Source organism: Anser anser (assembly GCF_964211835.1).
Source record: "Anser anser genome assembly, chromosome: 8".
In the NCBI taxonomy this organism is placed as follows: Eukaryota; Metazoa; Chordata; class Aves; order Anseriformes; family Anatidae; genus Anser; species Anser anser.
This window is the reverse complement of record NC_139728.1, coordinates 20,584,322-20,608,351: the sequence shown is the minus strand read 5'-3', so window position 1 is coordinate 20,608,351 and position 24,030 is coordinate 20,584,322. Positions and strand designations below refer to the sequence as shown.

The following is a 24,030-nucleotide window of genomic DNA, read 5'->3' as shown; positions in this document are numbered from 1 at the left end:
AAAACAGAGAAGAAATACAATATAAATGGGGAATTGCCAAAAATAAAAGTAAACCTAAAAATTATGATCCTAATAACTTGCTGGTAACAAATACTCTTTGACCGTGCTTCTGAAAATACCGTTTTACAAGGCAGAGATAAAAGTGCTGTAGTCAAAACTATCTGGTTGTGTTTGGAGTTGTTTATGAAATTCTTTGGACAGTGTCTGGTTTAAATTGTACGTTTCCAGTAATGTTTTTGTGCACGAAATTCAAGAGTCATGAAGTGCTAATGAGAGCAAGTGAGCAACGTGGCAGATGTGAAGATAAATGTCTTATTGTACTCAGCATTCAGCAAGTGGCATTTGTTTGGAAGAATTCCCGGCTTTTGAACTATTACAAAGCCATGGTATTTCAAAGGCTGTATATTTGCAAATGAGTGATAGATGGAGTGTGACAAACATAATGGTTATTTATGGTCATCAGCTAGACCACTGGAATGAAATTAGGGGTACTCTAGAACCGATAGAGTTTGTTTTTCCTGGGTAATATTTGAGAAACTGGGAAATTATTTTTTTTCATAGGAAGTTTTTCAGAGTCAGTGTTATTTTAGTGACTATTGTGTGAACTTGCTGCATAGAGTGGGCATAAAAGAGGATGCTTCCCCCCATAAAATGTAGGCATTCGATCCTCAAATGCTTGACACGAACATTTCCAATTATGTTCTTGTGCATGTTTTTATTTTTGTCGTGATATTTTATATACCAAAGACGATTTATTTTTTTCCCCCCTGATTCAGAGGTGTTAATTAGGTGGATCTGGAACTGTAGACATCTGTATGTCTACTGCTGTCAGGGTTTCTGGTTACCTCCAAGCTGTAGCACTGTACGCTGGGATGACTGTCTGTCCCCATCTGTTCTCTGCCTGAGCAGCTGCAGTTTAAAGGGAGACAGCTCTTCTCTGCCTAATGCTGAGGTGTTTGATTGACATGTCTGATAAAGCTTTCTTCACAAAAGTTAGTTTCTATGTTAACAAATATCTTTAGGTGGTTTTGGATCTTCTCTTGTGCTAGTTTTCATTCCCAAACACCATGGGTTATCTCACCAGCTATGGATCGGTATTTTACTTTTCCCCAAATCCTCTGTGCCCATACATCTCTCTCTTTCAAACACAAACTTATATTCGACCTTTCCATAGCCTGTTTCACTTCTCTGAGTTTTTTTTTTTTCTTTTTCTCTTGTGTCTTCTCTTTTGGTATCCTACTTCTATTTATTTCCTTTCCCTTTTGCAAAGTACTCAATTCTGTTAATAGGAGCACATCCTTCCTGCCATCATACATCAGGATAGGGGAGTCTACCAAGCACCTGAGCCATGAACTAAAATGGAGCTTCTGCTTTCCCCACAGGACCAGAAGGATGCTTCCCACATCCTTCAGGCAATGCCTTAGGGCAAAACTTTCTTCACTTGCCTCTCTGTACCAACAGTCCCCAGGCCTGCTGGCCATCGGTCCTCCAGGGCTTTGTCTTTGCTGGCTCTGTCCTTGTACTTGAAACACCGACTCTGGCAGCTTCCTACCTTCCTTAACCCTCCACATAGAGACAAAACAGTTTCTAATGTTCTTTAATTACTCTCTGCCCTGTCTCTATTTTTGAGACTTTTCTTGCCAATAGAGCTATCAGAAATATCTTGATAGTTGATTTTTTCCACGAGAAAATGCTAGTCTAAACTTATTTAAAAGGCTCCAGTTTCAATGAAGTTTTAGTTGGGAATCAGGAAGGAGGGAAAAAATGAATGGGAGCGCTCTGTTAGTATAAACTGCCGTGCTTTAACTTTTGCATAACATAGCAAAATTTTCAATTGAAGAAGAATTTAAATTCAATTTTAGAGACCTATTTAAATATGATTTTTTTTTTAGTAGAAAGTTAAAATATTTTGATCAGCCAGGACCTATATTTACCAGAAGTTTATTGTATGGGAATATCAAGAGGAGTGTTATCTTTGACTTTGCAGTTTTTGCTTTATTTTAGAATAGAGAAAAATACACAAGAAGATTGACTTTTCCGATTTCTTCTTTGTAGGTCATATGCTTGACCCTGTTGCTACTCAGAGTTTTCTCATATTTCCTTGAGGCGTTTATTTTTCAGTTCTCGGGTATTTGAGCTGTACTTGATTCTTGCCTTGTTTCAAAGCTGCCCGTATTGTTCCCAATAGCAGCAGCAAAATCAACGACATTCTGGTGAGCATTTGCTCTGCTATATCTTGAAAAAGGTACGAGCTGGCATGGAGTAACTGGAGCTGTCTTCAAAGTGAGAAAGATGACACTGCATCACTTTGCACTGTGGTTCATGTTCAGAAGTGGTTTTTTTTTTTTTTTCCATGAGAAGGCAAGCTAAAACGTTTCAAGACTGCATTTGCTGAATGCAGGTTCAGATAGTGCTGGAAACTCTGGCATGCAAGTTTAAACCTCTGCACAACGTTCGAGCTTCCTTCCCTTTTCTGTCTCTTTACCACTGACATCCGGAATGCACAGGATACCTGTTCAAGAGAAGGACTGATACCAAATATTTTAGAGAGCTGCAACATGAGCTGCAAATCAAGGACTAGCAGTTCTCTAACAACTGGGTCAGTGTGTACAGAAAGAATTTCGGTGAAGTTTATTTATTCAGTCTCTTGCTGCAAGATTAGTCTCATTATGTGGCTCCTATGGGTTCCCTTCCAATTCATTCAATTTAAATAAAAACTTCCCACTAGCACTTATATATGTATCAGTGACAATCATCTAAATAAAATAGACCAGGCACCTGAGTCACAGGAACAGCCTTATGCAGAGGCAGATCATATTCTATTTATTTGGAAATGGAATGCACGTAGGCATAGGGCTTATTTCAAAATAATGTCAAAATGTTAAAATCTTTATGAAATCTTAGCATTAAATTTTATGAAGACAGAGATGTTTGCTGAGATGTGATGCTGGCGGCTGGGACCAAAAGCAACCATCTGAATATAAAAAAAAGCACTGCCACAGGTGGTGGGGATAACCACGAACTCAGGATAATCAGACCTGTGGGGTGAACACACAAGCAAACATGGCACTATCTTTCTTTTCTTTGAATGTGCTGAATTTTCAGTTAGAGAAGCCTGGCAAGTCTTTCGTGTCAATCAAAGGTCTGAAAAAAGTGAGTAAGTGTGGATAAAACCAGCTTGGTTAATCGTTACTGAAACACAGGAAGAAAATACATTTTTTGCTTGTAAAGTAGAGAAAAGCAATAAAAACAGTGCTGGATGGTTAATGCCTCTCTTGTACCTTTCATTTGAAAGACCTCAAAAGAACATCAAGAAGAATAAACGCAAAATCTATTCCCTGTTGGCATCATTATAAATGTTGTATCCTCTGAAACTCTAAAGACGTCCAAGAAGAGTAGGAGAATAAATGGCATTGAAATAAAGAAAGTCTCTCTGGAGCTTTGTTCAATCGGCTTTGTTAGAATTCACTCAAATGGGATGATTACAAGAAAAGATCTCATTTGTTTCAACATTAAAGGAGCAAATTAATATGTGGTGAGCTGCTAATAATTGCCTCATTATGTAGTGAATGGGCATTGCGTCCAATTTACAAAATTACAATCATATTGTTAAAGTAACAATTGGGAAAGTTTAATCTGAATTTCCTAACTATCGCTGTGATTAGTTGTGGGATTTGCAGAGCGAAGCGGGCTTGGTGGGTTGGGGTGAGCTCTGCAGTGCACCACGAGCCCACAGCACCAGGCACTCTCAGGAGGAATTCAGCTTTTCATTAGTGTGAATTACATCTGCTTAGGTCCGGAGCTAGATTTGGTCCAAGTGAAAAGAATCAGGCGACGTTGGTGAAGATGGCAGCTTGGCACGGGAATGCTCTGTCAAGACATTGTGCTGTCGGGCTCCACCAGCCTCCAGAAATCGGATGGGTTGTGCTGAAGGCTTGGCCAGGACGTCTGAGAGACCTGGCGTGAGGTCACATCCCCTTTGGTCTTTGGCAGCCCCATGGGGCCGTGGCAGGGGAGCTTGGCAGTCCGGGGTCTGTGCTGTTGGGAAACTGACCCATACAAAAGGTCCTGTAGCTGGAATGTCATTCACTTGGTGGAGACTTTTGAAATGATTGGGGGCAGGGGGTGTTCAGATTGGAAAGTAACCAAATTTCCAAATATCAAAATCCTCTGTGGAACAGAACTGTGTTTTGTGACCTTTTCTAATTCTGGCTGTTTTTGTTATTTAATGGTTTGACCTTTGATTCTGTGAAGCCACTTCAGTGCTAAATGCAAAGATTTAATAACTAGAGCTGTTTGATAAGTGACCTTTATTACACAGCTATTTCTCTTTGCTAGAGATGCAGCACTGTTTTGCAAGTCCTAACTCACAGTTTTAATTATCTTTTCTATTGTCTGTAAGCTTGCACAGGAAATGGAAAGGTCAGACATTTCATTTTCTTTTCTGATTAAAATATAAGTGCTCCTCAAGAGTTACAATATATCACTCAGGAAAAAGATGGGACAATTTGTCAGAATCGTGCCCAGCTACTCTGCTGAGGAGTTCCGTGTCCTTCTGGGCAGCGACAACATGAATAATTTTTGAGGAGCAAAAAGCAGCTTATCAAAGATACTAGGTCAGAGCCCTTGGTGTCTAGAGGTGAAGTAGCTGTCTAAATACATAAAAGAAGAAGAAAAGTTCTTTATCTTTTTTTCTTTAGCTGATATATCTACCATGCAAGTGAGTGAAGATCTTGTGAAAGGTACAGGTAAACCTTTAACTGCTGTTCTTGGTCTAAAGAGCATAAGGAGTATCAGCGCAGGTTTCCATGTTCCTGCCAGTCTTTCTCAGCCCCATTGCTGCTGAACTGCTCTGCGGGCAAGAGGATAGCCTGCACTGCCTGCCAGACTCATCTTTTGGCTTCTCTGATAAGGCTGCTGCCGAGTTAGCATTTAATTGCTATCCTGGTGTTTGCAATATGGACACCTGTAATCAGTTTCCGGTAACCGTAAAACAGATCACCAGCAAGGCTCATTTTCTCTGATTCTCCAGTTTCCGTATCTCTGTATTCTGGTTTCTTTGTGCAAGAATTGGCTCTCTGCTTCTGTTCATCCTTAACACAAACAAAACAGCAATTTAAATAGAAATGTGATAGTTTCTGATACAGGTTAGGGCTATCATGAGAAACCTTGCGACCAAAAATCCGTGTACAGGTAAAGGGTGCGAGGCACATAGGAAGCTCAGAGTATGGGGTGAAGAGGGACAACTGCAGATCTCTCTAGCTCCTCAAAGGTTGTCAGGAGCCACCAAATGTGTCCTAGTTTAGTAGCAGAAGTAGCAACCACAGCTACCCAGCTGCTTCCCAGTTCTGGCCCCTCTGGACATCCAAATCCCTGTGCCTGGGATCCTATAGGAGCCCCGTGGCAGAGGAACTACATTTGAGCAGTTCGTGAGTCTCAAAGTGATGGGACAGCCATATCAGAGATGGGGTGTAATAACAAACAGGAATTTCATGTTAAATGACGAAAATGAGAAAGCTGAGGTGTGTGGATTATTGAAACTGCCCCTTTTATCTGTAGGATTTATTAACCAAGACCGCAAGCTGCGAGGCTGTCTCCATATAGGGGTTAGCAAATTAATATTGCTGTGTGCTTTCCCATATACTGCAGAAAATATGATGCAAAAAGGTACTGAATTCAGTGAAAGGTGCTGCAATCAGTGCGATGTCTGTCATGGGTGTCAGTCAGTCTTTTAACTCCTTCTGGATTCTCTCTTGGGACATATGCATATTAGGGCATCTAAAATTTCTCTACATTGTAAAAATATTTGTTCTGAGATAGGGCTGGGAGGGGTTAAGCTTCCACCTCTATTGAAGAAGAGCAGATTATATGTTGACCTAGTGCAGGCATTCGATATTATGAAAGTGCTTCATAAATTGGAACAAGATAAATGAATCACAACAAAAGAGCTGGAAAAGTGGGGGACACAATTGCAGGAGTGAGTGTACTCAGTTTATTCCAGCAGAACAGTTTCACTCAGTGAATAGAAAATGTGCAGTGCATTTCTAGCTAAGGTCAGAAAATCAAACAATTCCAAATTTAAGAGAGCAGCTCTATTTTAATGGAGAAGAAAGAATATTGTGAAAAAAACACCAAGGTTGAGACAGATTTAAATGGGACCAGATTCTTGACCAAATTGACTTTTCCTATCTAGCAGTTTTCATATTCAGCATTTGTAACTTTGAAAGTTCACCCTGAAAGCTATAATTTAATCTATTGGGACTTTAACAATTTGCTTCATGTTAGGATGTGAGTTATGCTTATGGATTTGTTTAGGTCACCCAGCCATGTCCTCATAATGTATCTCAGAGAGGGTTTCTGTAACTAAGCAGTAAACAGAAAGACTGTTGTGTTCAGCTGTATCTCCCGGGATTTCAACCCTGCTGTCAGGGAGCTAGGCAGGACAGCTCTCTAAAACTACAACAGCTATGAAAAATACATGATGTTCTGTAAAGGAAACATTGCCAATGCTTTTGCATGCAGTCAGGCATCCTTAACTCCTGAAGAAATGAGGAAAGAACATTCTCAGGAACCACTCACGCAGAGAAATCAAGCCAATCACAACAGAGAAATCAAAATGTTGCAACTGTGAAATTTATTGTAGAAGTTTTGCAGGGCACACCTTTGTTAAGTATAATGATTGTCATCCAAATATTTGATATTTTCTCTATTATAATTTGGCACTCTTGAGATGTTTATTTCTTGTCCTTACACAACACACCATTACCAAAGAAAGCTGAGGTTTTGTCAGCCACCAGGTCCTAAGGTTATAGCGGTCAAATGTAGCTGGGATGTTATCCACATCAACTAAAAGAAGTGTGATTTTGAAGGAAAATAACCACAAGTCTGGTCAGAAAAGCACCTAGTGTCTCATCAAACTAGATGTCAGAATTGCAGACAATATGTTGCCTGGACCATCTTCTGTAGCTTTTATGGATGGATCTAGCTTTTTTATTTTTTTTTTTATTTTTTTATTTTGTTAGATTTCTATCCAAAGTTTTCATACAATGCAACTTAAACATAAGACATCCTCTTTTAATCTTTTGGTGCAAAAGAACCAAAGGATACCATCTATTATTTCTGTTCTGGCAAAAGAAACATCAGATAGGTCCCTATATCTCTGTTAAACAGATAACTATTTTCAATTCACATGGGAGAAATAGTACCATGGAATGCACTCAGGAAATACTGTCTTTGACTTCACTTTGCCCACGATAAGTTCCTAGTTCCCATGTCACCACTCCATCTGCCTCTGATTTTTCATGGGTCGTAACTGTTCTCTGGAGAGCACACCATATTCCTGTGTCTACATCCTCTTTCCAACTGCAGGGTTTCCATACTACAGATTGTTTATTAGAGTTGTGGTTCATGTTTGACTTCTGTCAGAAACTTGGGAACTATTCATTCAGACACATAACCAGAGTCAGTGTATAGTTAAATTGCCAGCATTACTTTTTCTGTACATTTTTCCTATTGCTGACAACTTGTTAAGAGAGAAAAAGGCCTTGATCTAAGTATTGTTCTCTGCTTCTGCTTTCTTTCATTGTATTCTAGGGGAAAAAGTAACATTTAGAGAGAAAAAGAAATTATTATTTTTCTAGTTGACTTTGCAAGGTGGAGACCAAAGGAGAAGATTACATCTGCTACCTATTTCACCAAAAAGGATTGCATTTAGAACTTTGAGGCAGCAAGGTTTTCCACCAGCTCTAGCACAAGGGGATTGATAGAGAAGTATCATTATCAATTTGTTGGACTGTGCTCATGTTTCTATTAACTGAATTTTCAGTCTCCATGCTTTACAGAGAAGGACTTCCATATATTTTTGTTTTTTTTTTTTCTTCCAGCCTCTACAACTAGATTGTGATCTCTGTGCCATTGTTTCAAACTCAGGACAGATGGCTGGCCAGAAGGTGGGAGCTGAGATAGACAAGTCCTCGTGCATATGGAGGATGAACAATGCTCCCACAAAGGGCTATGAGGAGGACGTTGGGAAGAGGACAACAGTAAGAGTGGTCTCTCACACAAGCGTGCCTCTCCTACTCAAGAATCCCGAGTACTTTTTCAGAGAAACCAACAGCACTGTTTATGTGATCTGGGGACCTTTTCGAAACATGAGGAAGGATGGAAATGGCATTGTATACAACATGCTGAAGAAAACTGTTGACAGCTACCCAGCTGCCAAAATCTATGTGACAACAGAAAAGCGCATGAGTTACTGTGATGCGGTGTTCAAGAAGGAGACAGGAAAAGACCGGTAAGTCCTACTTGTGAAGAGCAATTATAATGTTTGACAAAAGATACGTGAGAGAAGGCCGTGCTGGATGCCAGCTACTAAATGAGTCCCGAGATATGTTTTTAATGGATTGTTATATGGTTTTGACTGTTATAAGCACTTGATGAGGCAGCAGCTAGGCCCCATTTACCCCACCTACGCTACCTTCTGTTCTTTCCATTTTTGTTGGCTTGAGTCCCAAAAATATTGGATGTCTTCCTGAAATGTTTTCAAAGCTGTATGTTGTTTTCAGCTCAATTTACTATTGATTAAATTGACATTTTATTTGAAGAGGATAATCCTACACAAACAACATTTCCAAGTGCACAACCTCAGGATAACTCTGGATATTGTATTTTCATCTCTGTTGATATTCACTGTAGCTTTTCTTCAAACACAAACCTCAGGGTTGTGTATTATTTGTATTTCTTGCTGAAAATGGATTATCAGTGATACTATAATAGATGTAGGCTTTTACCAGAATGATGCTGAAATTGTATTCACCCTGTGTGAGAATATGTGTTTATGCTGCTCAAGTAAGGGCTATAACGAGATGAAAGTGTGACGGCCAATGTTTTGGCTAACATTTTCAGAGCTGAATTTGGATCTGTGGAATTAAGACCACAAATTGCACGATTTTGTAACTGACCTACAAAAATTCTGATGCTCCGTGTTTTGGCATGGAAGGGGACCTCTTCCTCATACCCTCTGGAGCTAGCTAGGAAGGAGTTTCCAGACCACTCTTGTGCCTCAGTATTTGTCTTTTAATTTGCACATCATGAATTTGCAGTTGTGCAGGACTGTAGCTATTTTGACCAAACTAACAATACAGATATTCTCAACTAGTTTAACTTAGTCTAACCTTTTGACTTAGCTGTTGCAGTAAAAGAGCTTGTTCTCTCAGACCTCCTAGATTCCCTTTGTTGCCAAACTGTCCAAACTTGATTAGGCTTGATTTTGCCATTTTAAAAAGCATTGAAATGTGGGGAATAATTTCCCCCTCAGCATGTTCACCACATTTACATGTGGCTGCTGTGATTCAGGAGTTGGAGGGGGCTCCTACACACCATAAACGTGTCAAGGTTGTCATGGCTTCTTGGGTTTAGCTGAAAAAGCTTATGTATGAACAGAGGCTAATAGAGAAAATACACAAGATCCACTCTTCAAACCCCTCTTTTATAATCCAAGCCATCTAGTTTACCTGTTAATTAAGCTAAATATGATCATGGGTACATTACTGCATAAACATAAATTTGTTTATATTTGTGACTCTTCCATATTAATAGTCTGTCAGGTGGCAGTGACTTTACAATACTTCATTAAAATCTTATTTTGAGACCAGCCCAGTGTAATGGGTACCTTAGTATAGCCTATCGAAAATCTCATCATCCAATGTCAAAGTATCCTCAGCTCCAGCCTAATGCATTCCTCTTTAACAAATTAACACATCACAAGGTTTTATTATTACCCAATTAACACGATACAAATGCTTCTTTCCATGTCAAAGGCAGATTGAACTTCTCTTCTCCCAGTGCTTATGAACAAAGTTCTTGGGTAGCCTGATGTCAGTGCCCCGATTTCTTTCTGAAACTAAAAGTTTCACATTGTGAACAAGGGCAAACTGTAAATAGACTGCCTCATGATCCACCTGACATTGTGTATGTGAGGGCTTCCCTTTAACACTGTGAAAAAACCACGCTTCTCATAGTGGCAATCGGATACTATCCTTGTATCTACTGTTACTTTCATTTTTAGTCCTACTTTTCCACATCAAATGCTAAGTGGCATCATTTATGCACTTGTAAGCCCGAAACAAGAGGAACAATCAACGTGTCACCAGCCAACACCTTCTGTATCGCTAGAAAACATCCTGCAGTTCCCTGCTAATCAGGGGACCTCCGCTTGGAAGCTGTTTCATTTTCTGCAACATCTTCAATTCACAGGGCCCTTCTGCTGTTTCCAGGGAGGGTCATGATGCTCATAGAGGTATACGCCAGTTGTGGAAGCAGTAAAGGCACAGCACAAGAGATTTGGGGGTGGTGAAAATAGTTTCACACGTTGTGCCAGACTATTATGATACTGAGACAGAATCAAGTTCCTCAGCCAAATATTCCTTCTGTTCCTCAGAGAAACATCAACTCTTGCTCGCTGTATTAGTTTGAACAAAGGTCTGCTTCAACATGTTCCCAGCAAAAATTCTGGAAGGAAACCAAGTTCAACTCATATTCTAAAATGTACTGAGTGGATTGTAATCATGTCTATTTTAGTTTAATCCTAAAATACTGTCCTTATGTACAGTGTATGCTACTAAGGCATAGTAAAATTACAACAGATTTCTAGTCTGTCAAGCCTTTAATGAGTTTTCTATTTCTACTCTTTGGTGTACTATCTTTTCAGGTAATTAGTGGGACTTATAAGTAGTTTCAGTAGTGCTCAAGTTTTAAAGGATATTTTCGGAAGCAGCTAACAGGTGTGTGCTGCAGTCACTTCTCTACTGCAGAAAAAGCTCTGGTCCTACACTCCTACTGACATGGGAGCTTCATCCCTGACTTCCGCAAGTTCAAACCCTACAGCTTTGCTATTGACAGGCAGTTTATTACAGGTTCGTGGAAGAAACAAGAATTGTCCCTAAAGAAGTTCCAGCAGACAAGTTGATTTAACTCAGAATGAAGCATTTTTTATTCTACAACAGTACAAAATATGCTGAGATATGAGTTATCCATGCTGGTGAATTAACCTTGCATGCAGTGTCATGAATCTGGGGGACATATGTTCTTTCTGAGAGTCTTCATTAGTGAAGCAATGAGTTCAAGGCGGTGAATGCTTATCCACTTTGAATAATTGTTGTACATAAATAATATTCATTACCAGACATTGACAATTTTTCATTAATGCATTTTACTTGGTGCTTCCCTAGAGGGAGCATAAACCTGGCAGCTTCTCCCAGTATTTCACTGATGTTTGGGTATATGACATGCATTGAGTCAAGTGAAAGAATGTAAGGAAACATGAGGCAATCACTAAATGTGGTATCTTTGTATGTACCTCAATCCAGGTAAGTGGTTCTAAAGACATCTTTAACTTTGCCATGCATAAGGAATATAACACAAGATGATATAACATTTAAATGGTAATAACAGAGAAAACTGTAGTCTTCATTAAAGCAGCAGAGCTAATTCTGGTCTGATAAAGTGCACTGAACAGCCCTAAATAGGTTTTAATTAGCTGGCACCAAAGCTGCACCACCCTTAGGGAGGGTAAAATTAATGAAAACTAGCAGCAAATAGATCAGTGCTACTGGATGTTATTGCCTTAGGTGAAGGTGATGAGGAAGAAGGGAGTGTCTTTTAAGGTTCATTTAGAAAACAGACTGCATTAAAAGTCACTTTCAAAAAGCAATGATAAAATAAATCTGTGCTAATATTGGTGAGACACTCTAACGTCACCCAGATTTCAGACTCCGTTTGTGTTTATTCTACAAACATCTCAGGCTGACCTCTCAGCACAGTGTGTCCAGGCAGTGCCTCTGATGGCACCGCTCCACGTCCCCTCTCAGGCTGATGGTGTGATCGGACGGACCGCTGTTCTGCCGCTGCCTGTGGAGGACGGTGAGCCTCAGCAAACAGCCACTAACGCGTGTGCTGATACCGCTCAGTGCACAGTTTCACCTGGCGTCTGTGGTAACACTTCTTATAAATAACTACCTGCAAAGAGCCTGATAAGGTTTGCCCAGGAGATGTATTCTGATCCCCAAAAAATCCCATTAAGAGACCTGAGATAATGTGCTGAAAGCCAGCCAGTTGGCTAGACCATTGCATGTGCTGTCTTACCTCTAACAACAGCCATCACGTTCCCAAACAACTCAGTTCAATGCAACAACATTTTTCTGAGATTATCATCTATACAAGCATGTCTACAGGAGGTAGGTCCAGTGAGCCATGTTTGCAATCAGATTGCTCTTTCTGAAGGATTTTTGTTAATATCTTGGACAATTCTGAGGAAATGAAATAGCTGTTGTGCTTCTCCTCCAGAAGCTCTCAGTTTCCTCTGTGCCACTTGGTGCTATGTGTTGGGTTGTGAGAAAGCTGGTTTATCATCTGAGGCAGAAAGATGGATCATCCTGATCACTGACTTCTACATAAAGATTCAAAATTTGGAGGTGTGCTCAACCTGCTATTTTACGCAGTTCTGCACACTAATTATTTATTACTTTGGTGATATATGAGGTCTATATTATATCTCTGTCATTTAGAGCTAACAAATTATATTCATCTGAAATTCAAATTGACACTGTTAGACAACTGCAGTCATCACAGCTTCACCTCAGTTAATATGTGGTTTTTGATGTGTCTGACTAATCTATGCAAAACTGTAGTCTAGTAAAAATGTCACTGAAATGAATAAATGAAATTACATTCTCTGAGACTCAGGTAGCTGCAACTTCTACACTTTGGTGACGTTCTCTGTGAATTGAGATAGCAAAGCTGTCCGTGGCCAGATCACCAGAGTTTTATGCTGTATTTCTGGATGTTGGCTTGAATAAAATAATACAGTGATGCTATTTTCACTTTTGCACTTGCTTACATAAACATACTAGTTTTCCCATCGGCACCATTCAGAGAAAATATAAAATCTTAGCCAGTGTTAAATAACGTTTGCAGAAAGCAGTTTTTCATTGGGAAGTTGGGAACAGTGACACTGAACTTGGCTCAAAGTTAGATCTTGGGACTTGGGAAGTACTTCTCATCCATGCTTTATATTAACATGCTTTGTCTAAAAACTCTGAAAGATGAGAGAAAGTTCATTTTGCTTTGAAAGGAAAATGAACAGAGTTAGGGAACATTAGCTTGTTTAAGCATTTTAAGGACAAAAATTGTAGTTTACATTTTTATGTAGTCTTTGTCATGATGTAGCCTCTGCAGTTACACTGATAAAGTCAGCGAAAGTTCTCCATTGCCTGAGAGCATCAGAGCAAACCCTCATATTTGTGTTTGATATAGTGACCATTTTTCAAGTGCTTGACTGTGGATCTTTCTCAAACTAGTGCTTGGCACTTCTACTCTTTCTTTTTATAAAGTAATCCCTTCAAAAAACGTTAATGGATTTGTCCATCTTAATTCAAAGAGGGCTTAAATAGTTTCATTGTCAGCTAAGACTGCTTTATTACTTGAAAAAACAAGGGTCTAAAGCATGAAACCTTAATGAAATAAATAGATTTTTCATTATAAAACACTTAAAACCTCAAACTCTATTGCTATTTGTGGTCAATCATTGGACTTGTAACAACTGTTTTGGGGTTTACACTCACTGCATTCACTCTTCCATTCCCTGGTAAAACACCAGTTGTTCCGGAGTGTCCTAGATTTATTCCCTGCAGCCCATTAGTATCTGCATTTATGTTTCTTTGTGAAGATTTTCCTAATTAAGATGAACATTTTTCTCTATTAGGCAGATAGAATTCAATAGAAGTCTGTTTTTTATTAACATGTCAGTAAATGCTGTACAAAGCACCGACACATTTGTTAAGAAACACAGCTCCCACTACATTATAGTAATTATGTAGTAAAATTAAGTTTTATTTAAGAAATTATCAGTATTAGCTATTATTTTGTGGAAGTGTATGGCTGCATTTCTGTGGGCTTAGAGACCTATTGATTCTGTGGTGATTGCTGACTTTAGCCATGGAGTAATTTCTTTTTACCTAATGATGTAAGTGAAAAAATACATAACCAAAATCAACTTTACCTTCATGTGTTTTCACATGTTCCTTGAATTAGTTCAACATTTCATTCTTTTAATTTATTGCATCTTCTTTAGATGCCACTGAATTTGCTCCTGACAAACCGGACGTTAAATCTTTGTACAGAGTTTGATACTGTCCTAATTACATGCACACCTTCTCCATCTTGTCCTTTAAATGTTCTACAGCTTTTATGGCCATGATTGCATTGTTTTATCTCTCGTGAGCAACATTGTGATTGCGCATATAGATGAGATTCTTCCTGGACTTTTCTCACATCCCATGAACGTTTACATTTGAAGGGTAAGGCAAGCCAATGACACACATGCTAGCAATCCTGGTAGCACTGTGGGTCCTAGTGGCTCTTGTTTTGCTGTTGGTGCTGCAGGTATTTTATGGATGTAAAGGCAGAAGACTTGGAGGAAAAAAGTAGAAGCACAGTTTTTCACTGAAGAGGCTTCACTAGATCATCTTCCATTGCAGCATTTTTGATTTTTCAGATCACAGTGTTTAAATTAGACCTTGATTTTTCTAAAAGAGTTTAAAATTTTAAAAGAACAAAACAATTTTTAAAAAATCAAGAATTTAATCTATTTTTTAACTCAACCTTGCTGCCAGTTGGAATAATTGTCTTTAAAAACAGGATGATTTCCGCTGAAATCTATGCTTATCACTGCTTGTCATATAGCAATGCTTTTCTATGATATATTAAATAGATTAGGAAATAATGTAATGTTGCTATTACTTTAGTGTGATACATGTTGGTTACTGATAACTCTGGGTTTTCTAATGGAAGTTCCCTAAAGTATGCTGGGTCGTATTTGCAGTGTTTAGCAATATAAAATCAAACTGCATGCGATGCACTGGGAGATTTTGTGTTACAGAGTTGCTGCTCAAGGAGGATAGCAACTTTCAGAGGCAGGCAATAAAACACTACGGTAATTTGTTGCTTCAGATAGAGAAGGGTTTCTGTATGTCTGTCCACCTACTAGCTAATAACGTTTACAAGAACAGAATTTCATAAGAAAAGGCGTATGAGAATAAAAGTGACCCAATACTAATTTCAAATCTCTCAGTGAATGTGATATAGAAAATATTGTCTTCTCAAAGCTTTGAGCAGGTAGGCAACACAACAGAAGAAAAACTGGTTAAAAGTGGAAACAGGTTAGCTAGAACTGCTACTGGGATATTTTGCCTTAAAAATACAGAAGGATTAGGAAACAAACACTGCACTGAAAATTTAATCTGTAAGAACTCAGGTCTCAGATGTGAGATCTCATACACATAGGTGGGAGGAAAACTGTGAAAATTGTGAAATGTTGTCTCATTAAGTTCATTTGGAAGTTGGTGTAAACTAGCTCATGCAGAGCTTCAATATGTATTTTTACCCATATGTAAACAAAGCAGATGTTCTGCAATGTTTGTTTATGTGTCAGTGATCATGTATCCCATAGACAAAATCAGTCTGCGATTTCAGAACAGTAAAACCCTACAAATATGTACGTGCGCATGTGGCTTTATAGTGCACATCTTCGAGGGTGACTCGGGATTCACAGCCATGCTTCTCGGAGAGCTTGCTGTGCTGGTTGGTTATGCTGCAACCTGTGTTTAGAAAACAATTGCCGTCTACACCCCATACAGGTCCTGTAATGCTTGAGTTCTCTGAGCCTTTAACAGTGAGGCAGCTATGCATTTCAAGAGTAACATGCACAAGAGCAGCATGTACAATTTTACTCAGTTTGGAAAAGCATAGCTACAACTTGGGGATTTATTATGAATCTTGAGGAGTGCCCTCAAAGAGTTTGTCTGATGTCTTGAATGCTAATCGGCATGTAACTCAGTTTGGGTGTGAAAGGGAATACTTTTTGATTCAGGCATCAAAGATTCAGCCATTCTACTTGCAGCATTTTGTTGGCAGCTCTGGCTTATTGCAGCATTCGGTGCAGGGGGCACTGCATGCCCGGCACCGCTCCTCTCCCAGCCTGAGCTGCCCTACCCAGGGCGCAATAAACATGCAACTACAGTAGCAGAAAATGTTCTAAATGCCCGTATTTGTTCTTTGCAAGTTTGCTGTTCTTACACGAGCCTGATCTTTGGAGACCTCTTTTTCTTTTTTTCTTTTTAAAAGTCAGTCAGCCCAGCAAGCACATCTCTGCTCTGTTCGTGCTGCTACAGAGAAGAAACCTGAGCTGCGCAATGCAATCTCTGCATGACTCATTAAAACTTCCAAAGCCCAGCATCTGCTGCAAAACTTTAAAAATCGCTGCAGATGATGTCATTTGTGTAGAATAAGACACAGAGAATGGAAAGGAAGCAATAGCAGATGAAATCCTAAGAAACAAACAGCGTGCTTTTATCTTAACAATAAAAACAAAGTGTCAGAAATAAGCATTCTGAGTTCAGTTGTCTCTCCATATGTTGCTTCTGAGCTTTCCTTGAAGTACGTTCATTAGAGACACTGGTGCTCCTGTCACTGAAGAACATCCCAAACATTTTCCATGATAGCATTTCCTAATATATTGCAGATATCACTTAAGCCTCAAAAATATCTCTGTGAGGCAATGAATATTTATCCCCTTTGTACAACTGGATTTCCCTGAGAAAAGACACTGGGGGAAAGCAGGCACTATTGCTATGTGGAAATTCATGCCTATGGGGATCTTTGTATTTTGTATATTTACCATGATGGCTCTCCTGTCTCCTACACTGCTAATTGTGGGTTGGGATGGTATGGAACCGCAGAAGAGAACCAATTTCTGCTGCTGTATAACCTGTTTTCAGCCAAACAGGGTAATGTTCTGGCACTTCCTTCCATGTGAAATTAGCAGTAGTCTCTTGACATTTTACAATCAATCAAAATATTAAGGAAAGAAAATAATCTGAAGAGCATTTGCGAAGTGTGTTCCTCTAAAAGAAGAGTTTAGCTTCAATTTGTTCAAATATTATAAGTTTTCCTATCCTGTGTCCATGCTTCTCAGCATCATCTCCGCATCTTCCTTCAGAGCCTTAACAAATGTGACTAGCATTTGTCATACGTGGCTTTTTGTTTCATCAAGGGAGAATTGTGGCTTTGTTGGAGCTCAGAGATTTTTTTTGCTCTCCGTGTGGGCTGCTACAATTTTATATTAGTGATGACACTGATGAAATATGGTTTGTATTTGGAGTAGAAGAAAGCAGTGGTCCTTAACTCCTCCGGGCTTATTTGATGGTCTTAAATTGCCTTTACCTGCTCTTCCAAGAAAGCACACTGTTCAAGGGAGCTGGAGTTCAGCCCCACTGTACGGATCCAGCCAGGCAATCTTAGCTGCAGTGGCATCCCAGAGCATTCTCACTCCTGGAGATATTTTGGGTCTCACTCATGGAGTGCCTTGCAGATATGGAACTTAATTTAGCTTTATATAGGATATCCTCAGGTGTTATGTACTGCCCTGACTTGTCTAAGCATCAGTGGCTTTCTGCCAAGCTACACTACTTTGCCTGGTTAGGAGAAAGGTGATGAATGAATGAATAACTATGGGCAGTTCATTGCTTACCAGTGGGAAACAGAGTATTTTAGGCAATATTTCTGGATGGGGTGTAGGATGGTACCTGGGGATGATATAGTTAGGATAAGGTTATTTCAGTTTCACTTTAAACTTTTAATTATGGATCACTTAAAGGTTTTCTTCAGTTTTTGAAATAATAACCACCAGTTTAATAAGTATTTGACCAGTTTTAGGGTAGCATTAGCAAGAGCAGTTCTACATGTTTCATTTAAAGTTTTCCTTTTGTCTGTGTACCAGGGCCAAGACTGGCATATGATATAAATATTTTCTTCATTATTGCTTTAAATTTTTCCCAAGGCTATCATATTGATTTCAAACCCATGGTCATCATTATACTAAAATGGTGGCATTAATACTCTGGTCTCTGTGGGTGGATTGTAATAGAAAGTTTCAAAATAATAGCCTACTAATGTGAAAGGTGGAAATATGTGTGGTATCATATTGCTCATAATGTAACCATTAAAATAACAATTATGTGATAATGAAAAGAGTCATTATGCTTTAGTTTATCTTTACATAATGTTAATAGCTAATGAAAACAGGGAAGATTATATCTAATTACGTTTAACAATACTATTGCATTTCCTGTAAAGAGAATATTTTGCATGGATTTGTAGATTTGGATGCTTCAGTAAGGTTTGTGTCCACGCTCTCTGTACTTGGAAATATGACTGTTTTTAAACCAATAGTTAACAAATTCTTTTTTATCTAATGGCAGACAATCTTCACAAAGGTTGAGATTTTCAATGTTTTTGAAATTTACTTACCAGAGGTAGTTATGTGCAATGTGGCTACACTGAACAGAAATAAAAAATCATTTTAGGTCATTTAGGTTCGACGTGTTACAAAAATGAAGGTAGCCTGACATTGAGGCAGGCAGTAGAATAACTTCTCTCTTTAGGTGAATGAGAAATGTTAAACGGGTGCATTATCGTCTGCGGTAATTTTGTTTTAATGTTGGCTCAGCCACTTGGGCAAGTTCCTTTTCTGTTGGATACAGAGACAGAACATGCAAGAACAAACAGAAAAACAATGCTTTGACATGGATAGAGAAGCTTCTTATTTTGTATGTTGGGAAATTGGGCTCAAATTTAGAAGTGCTTAGCTCAGGATCACATGGCTAGAGCTCCCAAATGATCTTAGGGGCAGGAGCATTGATTAGAATTAAGACATTTTAGTGTTTGTACATCCAGAGCTGACTACACTGATTTTTCAAGATGCAGTAAGGTTGCTCCCCCATTTTTCAATACTTTCAAAGTTTTCTAAACATAATGACATGGTTGAACGTTACCTTTAAATACCAAACTCATGGAGATGGGAATTATATTATCTAATCCATTTCACTGCAAAGTATAATTAAGAGATATGAGTAAAACAGTTATGAATTAGGCATTGAAAAATAATTACATTGATTTTTCTAGGTATTATTCCTCATGACATCAATAGAAAATGTCTTTGGTCTAACAGTGTGATATTTAATTAGTTTGTTAATTGCCTGCATTTCAGCAACAAATGGTTTGATTTCTCTATTTATTCAATGAATAAATGAATTAACGTTTGGCCTTCTGCTGTTCCTCCACTGCCCAGTGCCCCCGTCCCCTGTATACTCAGCAAATGCTTTAGACTTGGCTGGGAAGTAAACGTGACAGAAGAGGGGAGAAGAGAGCCCCAGATACAGCTGGCAGCCCCACCGCTGCCAGGAGGTCATGGCAGCCTGGCCTCCCTGCCAAGGACTCTGAGGAGCCTTTCTGTCGAGGTGAAGGGACTGTGGGCTTCCATCTTCACCATCTTCACCACGTTCCCTGTGACTGTCACACATGAGCCATGGGAAGGCCAAGGTGACTCAGGGCCGATGGGGTGGGAGTGGTGCAGCAGAGTGAGTACAGAGGCCAGCTGAGTTATCTGGTGAGTCCACACACAGGATCACCTTCTTGGAGGTGCTGCTTCCAACAACCATGTATCTTTGCAGAAGCAGTGTTTAATTTTCTGTTTCAGTGAGCTAAGTGGTAGGTTAAACCTGGGAGCCGCAGTGTACCCGGTTGGGTGGTGGTGCTCAGCGCCTGGCTGTTGGCTGCGTCTTTGGGTGCTGGGAGAGCTCAGTACATACTCAGACACATATCATCCGTGAGGCCCGACCCCAAACAGTTTCTGAGGTGTTTCAGCTTCTGTGGCTCCTTCTCTTTTTGCCCATCTCAGACTCTTCCATTTGGATTAGCTAACTCAAATCATGGGCTGTCATGCTGTCACTGTACTTCGATCCAAACTCTTCCTTGTTCATATTTCTCTTTAATAGGATACTTGTTTCCATTTGGCATATTTCTTGCTTTCTTTGAAATATTCTTTTTTCCTTCCTTCACATACATATATTTTATCTATCATTACTTTACTGGTATTTTCCACATTTTTCCTCTTTGATTTTCTGCCTCATTGTTTGTAACTCTGTCATCTGTATAGCTTTTTTCTTTCTGCTTTTTGTCTTTTTATTGTGAAACATATTGCCTTGAACACACCTCCTGTTTTTCTGCACAATCTCTATTAAAACAGCCCACAGCCCTGCAAGGTACGTGATGAGGAACAGTTCTCCTCCATGTGCCCATGCCCTTGCCCTTGCTCTTTCATCTGAATCACGGATCAGAATTCCTGAAAGACTGGTCTGGAATTGCAGATCCCAACTCGGTACGTCCAGTACTTAAAACAAAAACAAAATTTCACAGTGGGATGTAGAAGCTGTGCATGATTATTTATTGATGACTGTTGGCTATGTGAATTAAAACAGCAGGGAGCTCAGATTCTGATCAGAAACCAAGTGATTTCCTGTACACTTTTTATTTTTAAAATGTGAACATAATATAAACCCATTGCACTCATGCTGTTAAATGCTAAGTTCTGGCATGACCTACTGTATGAACAGCACATGTTCCCTGTTACGCAAGTAAGTAGCTCTGTATGTGCGAGCGTTGCTGAAGGCTTGGAGCTATTATATGGCAATTTATATATATGCTTCTGTATATGTATGTATGGGCATATTCACTAGATGCACAAACATAGATTCAAAGTGGCATGCAGTAAGGAGAAATTCTGTTTCCAGAGTATCTAGTCTGGAGAAACAGACACAGAAAGATAAAAACTACCCAGGAAGTTTAATAAAAGCATTTGCAAGCATTTCTTTGACCCAGAGGATATAAAGGCCCTGCCAACTATAAATTGCAGCGCTGCAAAGCGTGCTAGGTGCGTCCCCCAATCCACTGTACTGTAAGATGAGCTCTCGCAAATGTTTCCTGTCTGTGCTCAGGTGTACCAAGCAGCACTATGATTTCGGAGTGGAAAGCAGATGGATCTGGTGTGCGGCTGCCTGAGCACATCCAACGCAGCCTTTCTGTGAGCTCCCTACACAGGAGGTATTCGTCCAGAGGCTCCCTTTGTATGTTCCATGGTGTTAGCATTGAGCAAGTTTCACTTGGTTTGTTTTGGATTTTGTAAGTGCTTTTCAGTTGTAACCGTCTGGGATAGCCAGACTGGCAGTGACTTCTGGGTCTTTATGTGCTAGATGTAATTTATTTGCTTTTAGTTTTTGTAACGTCACCAACTGCTAAGGGAATTGATGTTTAATATGCTTCTAAATAAGTAAAACAAAAGTATAAATAAATAATGCCTGGTTTATTAGCCCAGGTGTTTTCAGCATTGCTGAAAGTGATTTGATGACAGCCCCCAGCACTAGCAATGGAAAAAAAAAAGTGATTTCTCTGTGATTATCATCATTATAATAAACCGTAATTGAAAGATTACAAAATTGATTCTTTTAAAAATTAATGTTGCATGAGTAAGCACGCTCTGTGACATTCCGATTTTTCCAGTGTTACTTGGAAGGAAAATGGCTTGTTTTATTTCCTGGCAGAAAACTGCTGATTTTCAAACAATCACATTAGAGAAAACAGTCCCAGAGGGTTACAGGAGACAACAGACCTATGTCATTATGCTTTACCCTTTCCTGATGGGTTCGGAGAAGAGCCAGAAACAAAAGAAAGTTACATTCATTATTGAGAGAGCCTTGGGAAAATCTGTTTGGCCAAGCAATTTTGCATGAAACTAGAGAGAAAATATTTGACTGCAAAGAACATAAACTCCTTCCATCAATATGCAATTTTCTGGATCCATTTGTCCAAATGATTATTAAGAACAGTTGCTAAATTTGTGGTGCTTTAAAACTTCAAAGAGCTGTGAAAGCATTAACTAGTTAAATGGATGGAAGTTTAAAAAAACACCAAACCACCGCATGACCAAAGTCAGTTGTAAGACAGTTTAAAGTGCAAAGTATTGAAAACAGCAGGAAACCTGAGGGCCTGGAACAGCAATCATACAGTACCATCCGCCCCAATCAGGAAAGTGGAAACCACAAATTTATCTTTGATGATTTCCTGTAAATATGCTCTTTAAGGACAGATTGCCCTGCCCACTGTTGTTGTAAAAAAGCTCTGAGTTATCTCTCTCCTCACCACAGCATATGGATCGCAGCAAGCCCTGCTTCTCCATTTCCGAAGTCATTCCTCAGGTGGAAATGTTTGAGCAAAAAACTAGTCAAATATTGTTGCAAAAATGCAACAATTAGGTTAGCATCCTTCAAACCTGGTCAGTTTGAAAAATAACTTTCTGAAGGTTTTTTTTTCCTGGACATTTTCTTCAGTAGGATCTGGCCAGTTTTCCAGACCTTCCAGCATCCTCGTGGAAGTGGTTTCACTCACTTCAGAATACCATGCCTCGCTTTTCCTTAGGATGCAGCAGCCTAAACAGTTAATCATCCTGCAAGTTTATGGCAGAGCTATGAGGACATCCTTCAGTCAGGGTTCCCAAATGGCCCCTGATGCACTACCCCATCCTTTAGTAAGCACAGGAGTGTATTCGTGCCTGTGTAAGTTCACACTCAACTGGGAGGGAGTCCTGGGTGAACAAGTGATGATCAAATCTATATCAAAAACATTTTAATAAACAGACAAAAGTGGGACTCCCTAAGTGAATTCACTAGAAATCACACATTTCCTAAAATACTGTATGACTTTAAATACTGTATGACTTGGCTTTTGCCTTTCAGCCTCAGTGTAAGGTAAGCTTGTACTGCTCAGCTGTGCCTTGCTTAAGGATCCCACTTTGCAGAAGGGAGAGGTAATCATTAGGTTTGGGCAGGAATCTTATAAGACGTGCTGGAGCATTCTGTGTCTGAGCAGTTGCATTCCTGGCACTTTCCAGCAGTCAGCACTGCCCATCAAAGAAAATTGCAAAATAGCTCTGCTACCTCATTCTTCATTTGCATTAGAAATGGCTTTAAGCAATAACAGGATTATAGCCAAGAAGTGCCAGTGCTTTATCATTCATTTATTCGACTTAATATATAGAGGTACCTATTTGAAACAGCATTTACTTTTCTTGAGCTCATCATAAAAAACACTCTGAATGGGAGTGTTTAAGGTAATGATGGCTCCAATTAATTCCCTTAGAATAATATGACTGGAATCAGATACAGCATTTCTCTTTTCATTAGGCATTTCTGAGTTGCTCTGAGTGATCTTCTAGCATGAGATGAATGAAATTAGCTGAAGAAATCCTGATGAAAATAGTCCACAATATGCTGCTATTCTTCTTACTCAACACGGTAAAAACTGTGAGTTCAGATGCACTGTAGTGGCATCCAGATAGCATTAATAGAAATGGATCTAAACTTCCGTTTTGGGAAATGTGGAAAAGCCATGCTTGCTGTTTGCTGCAGCTTTCCTTTCACCTGCACTGTGAATTGAGCAGTGCTACAGCTTTCTCAGCCAGCCATGACCTTCTTCATCCCCTCTCCTCACTGCCACCAAATCCCTGTAAATCCTAGTCTGGTCTGAAAAGAGGATCTTTAGTCTGGTTTTCAACACACACATCCCCCTCTGAGGCCAGGAGGTCAGGCTTCATGTTGCTTTTTTGTTCACAGGTGGGATTGCTCTATGGGAAGCTACATCAGGAGCAGGTTGAACAAATAGCATGTTAGGCTTTTTTTTTTTTTTTACTGGATTTTTTTTTTCTGTAATTCCTCTTGAATATCTAGAAAGCAGAACTGGGAACACTACTGTGGGATGTTTTCATTAATTGATGAAGCAGGGACTTTATAGTAACATTTGTCTAAATCTCTTGTGCTGTTTTTCCTAAACATAATTATGAAGTTCTGCATGTTGCAGGCATTGCAGGTATCTTAGTACTATAAAATGATGGTAGTAGTAAATAAAAGATGGATATACTGCGAATATACTGAAGATTGAGGTTTTGCAGTGTATCCTGTCCATGTCTAAAAGTAATGTACTCCAATATCACAGCAAAAAGATACATCTAAATATCTAAATACTGTACCTTAAGTAGAAAGCATTGTTTCTAATGTCCTGGTCTCTCTGCCCATTCCTTCCTTTTTG

General features: G+C 39.3%; 1 protein-coding gene across 9 annotated transcripts in view; it reads left to right on the top strand.

Annotated features, from left to right (window-relative positions):
* ST6GALNAC3 (ST6 N-acetylgalactosaminide alpha-2,6-sialyltransferase 3) overlaps positions 1–24,030 on the top strand; it is a 239,071-nt gene that overhangs the window by 153,140 nt on the left and 61,901 nt on the right. For 5 of the 9 annotated variants that reach the window (XM_083846532.1, XM_083846534.1, XM_083846538.1 and 2 more), the window contains exon 3: positions 7,884–8,293. In XM_083846532.1, the coding sequence (XP_083702658.1) occupies positions 7,884–8,293 (410 nt within the window). The other 4 variants (XM_083846530.1, XM_083846531.1, XM_083846535.1 and 1 more) reach the window with 3 other exon arrangements.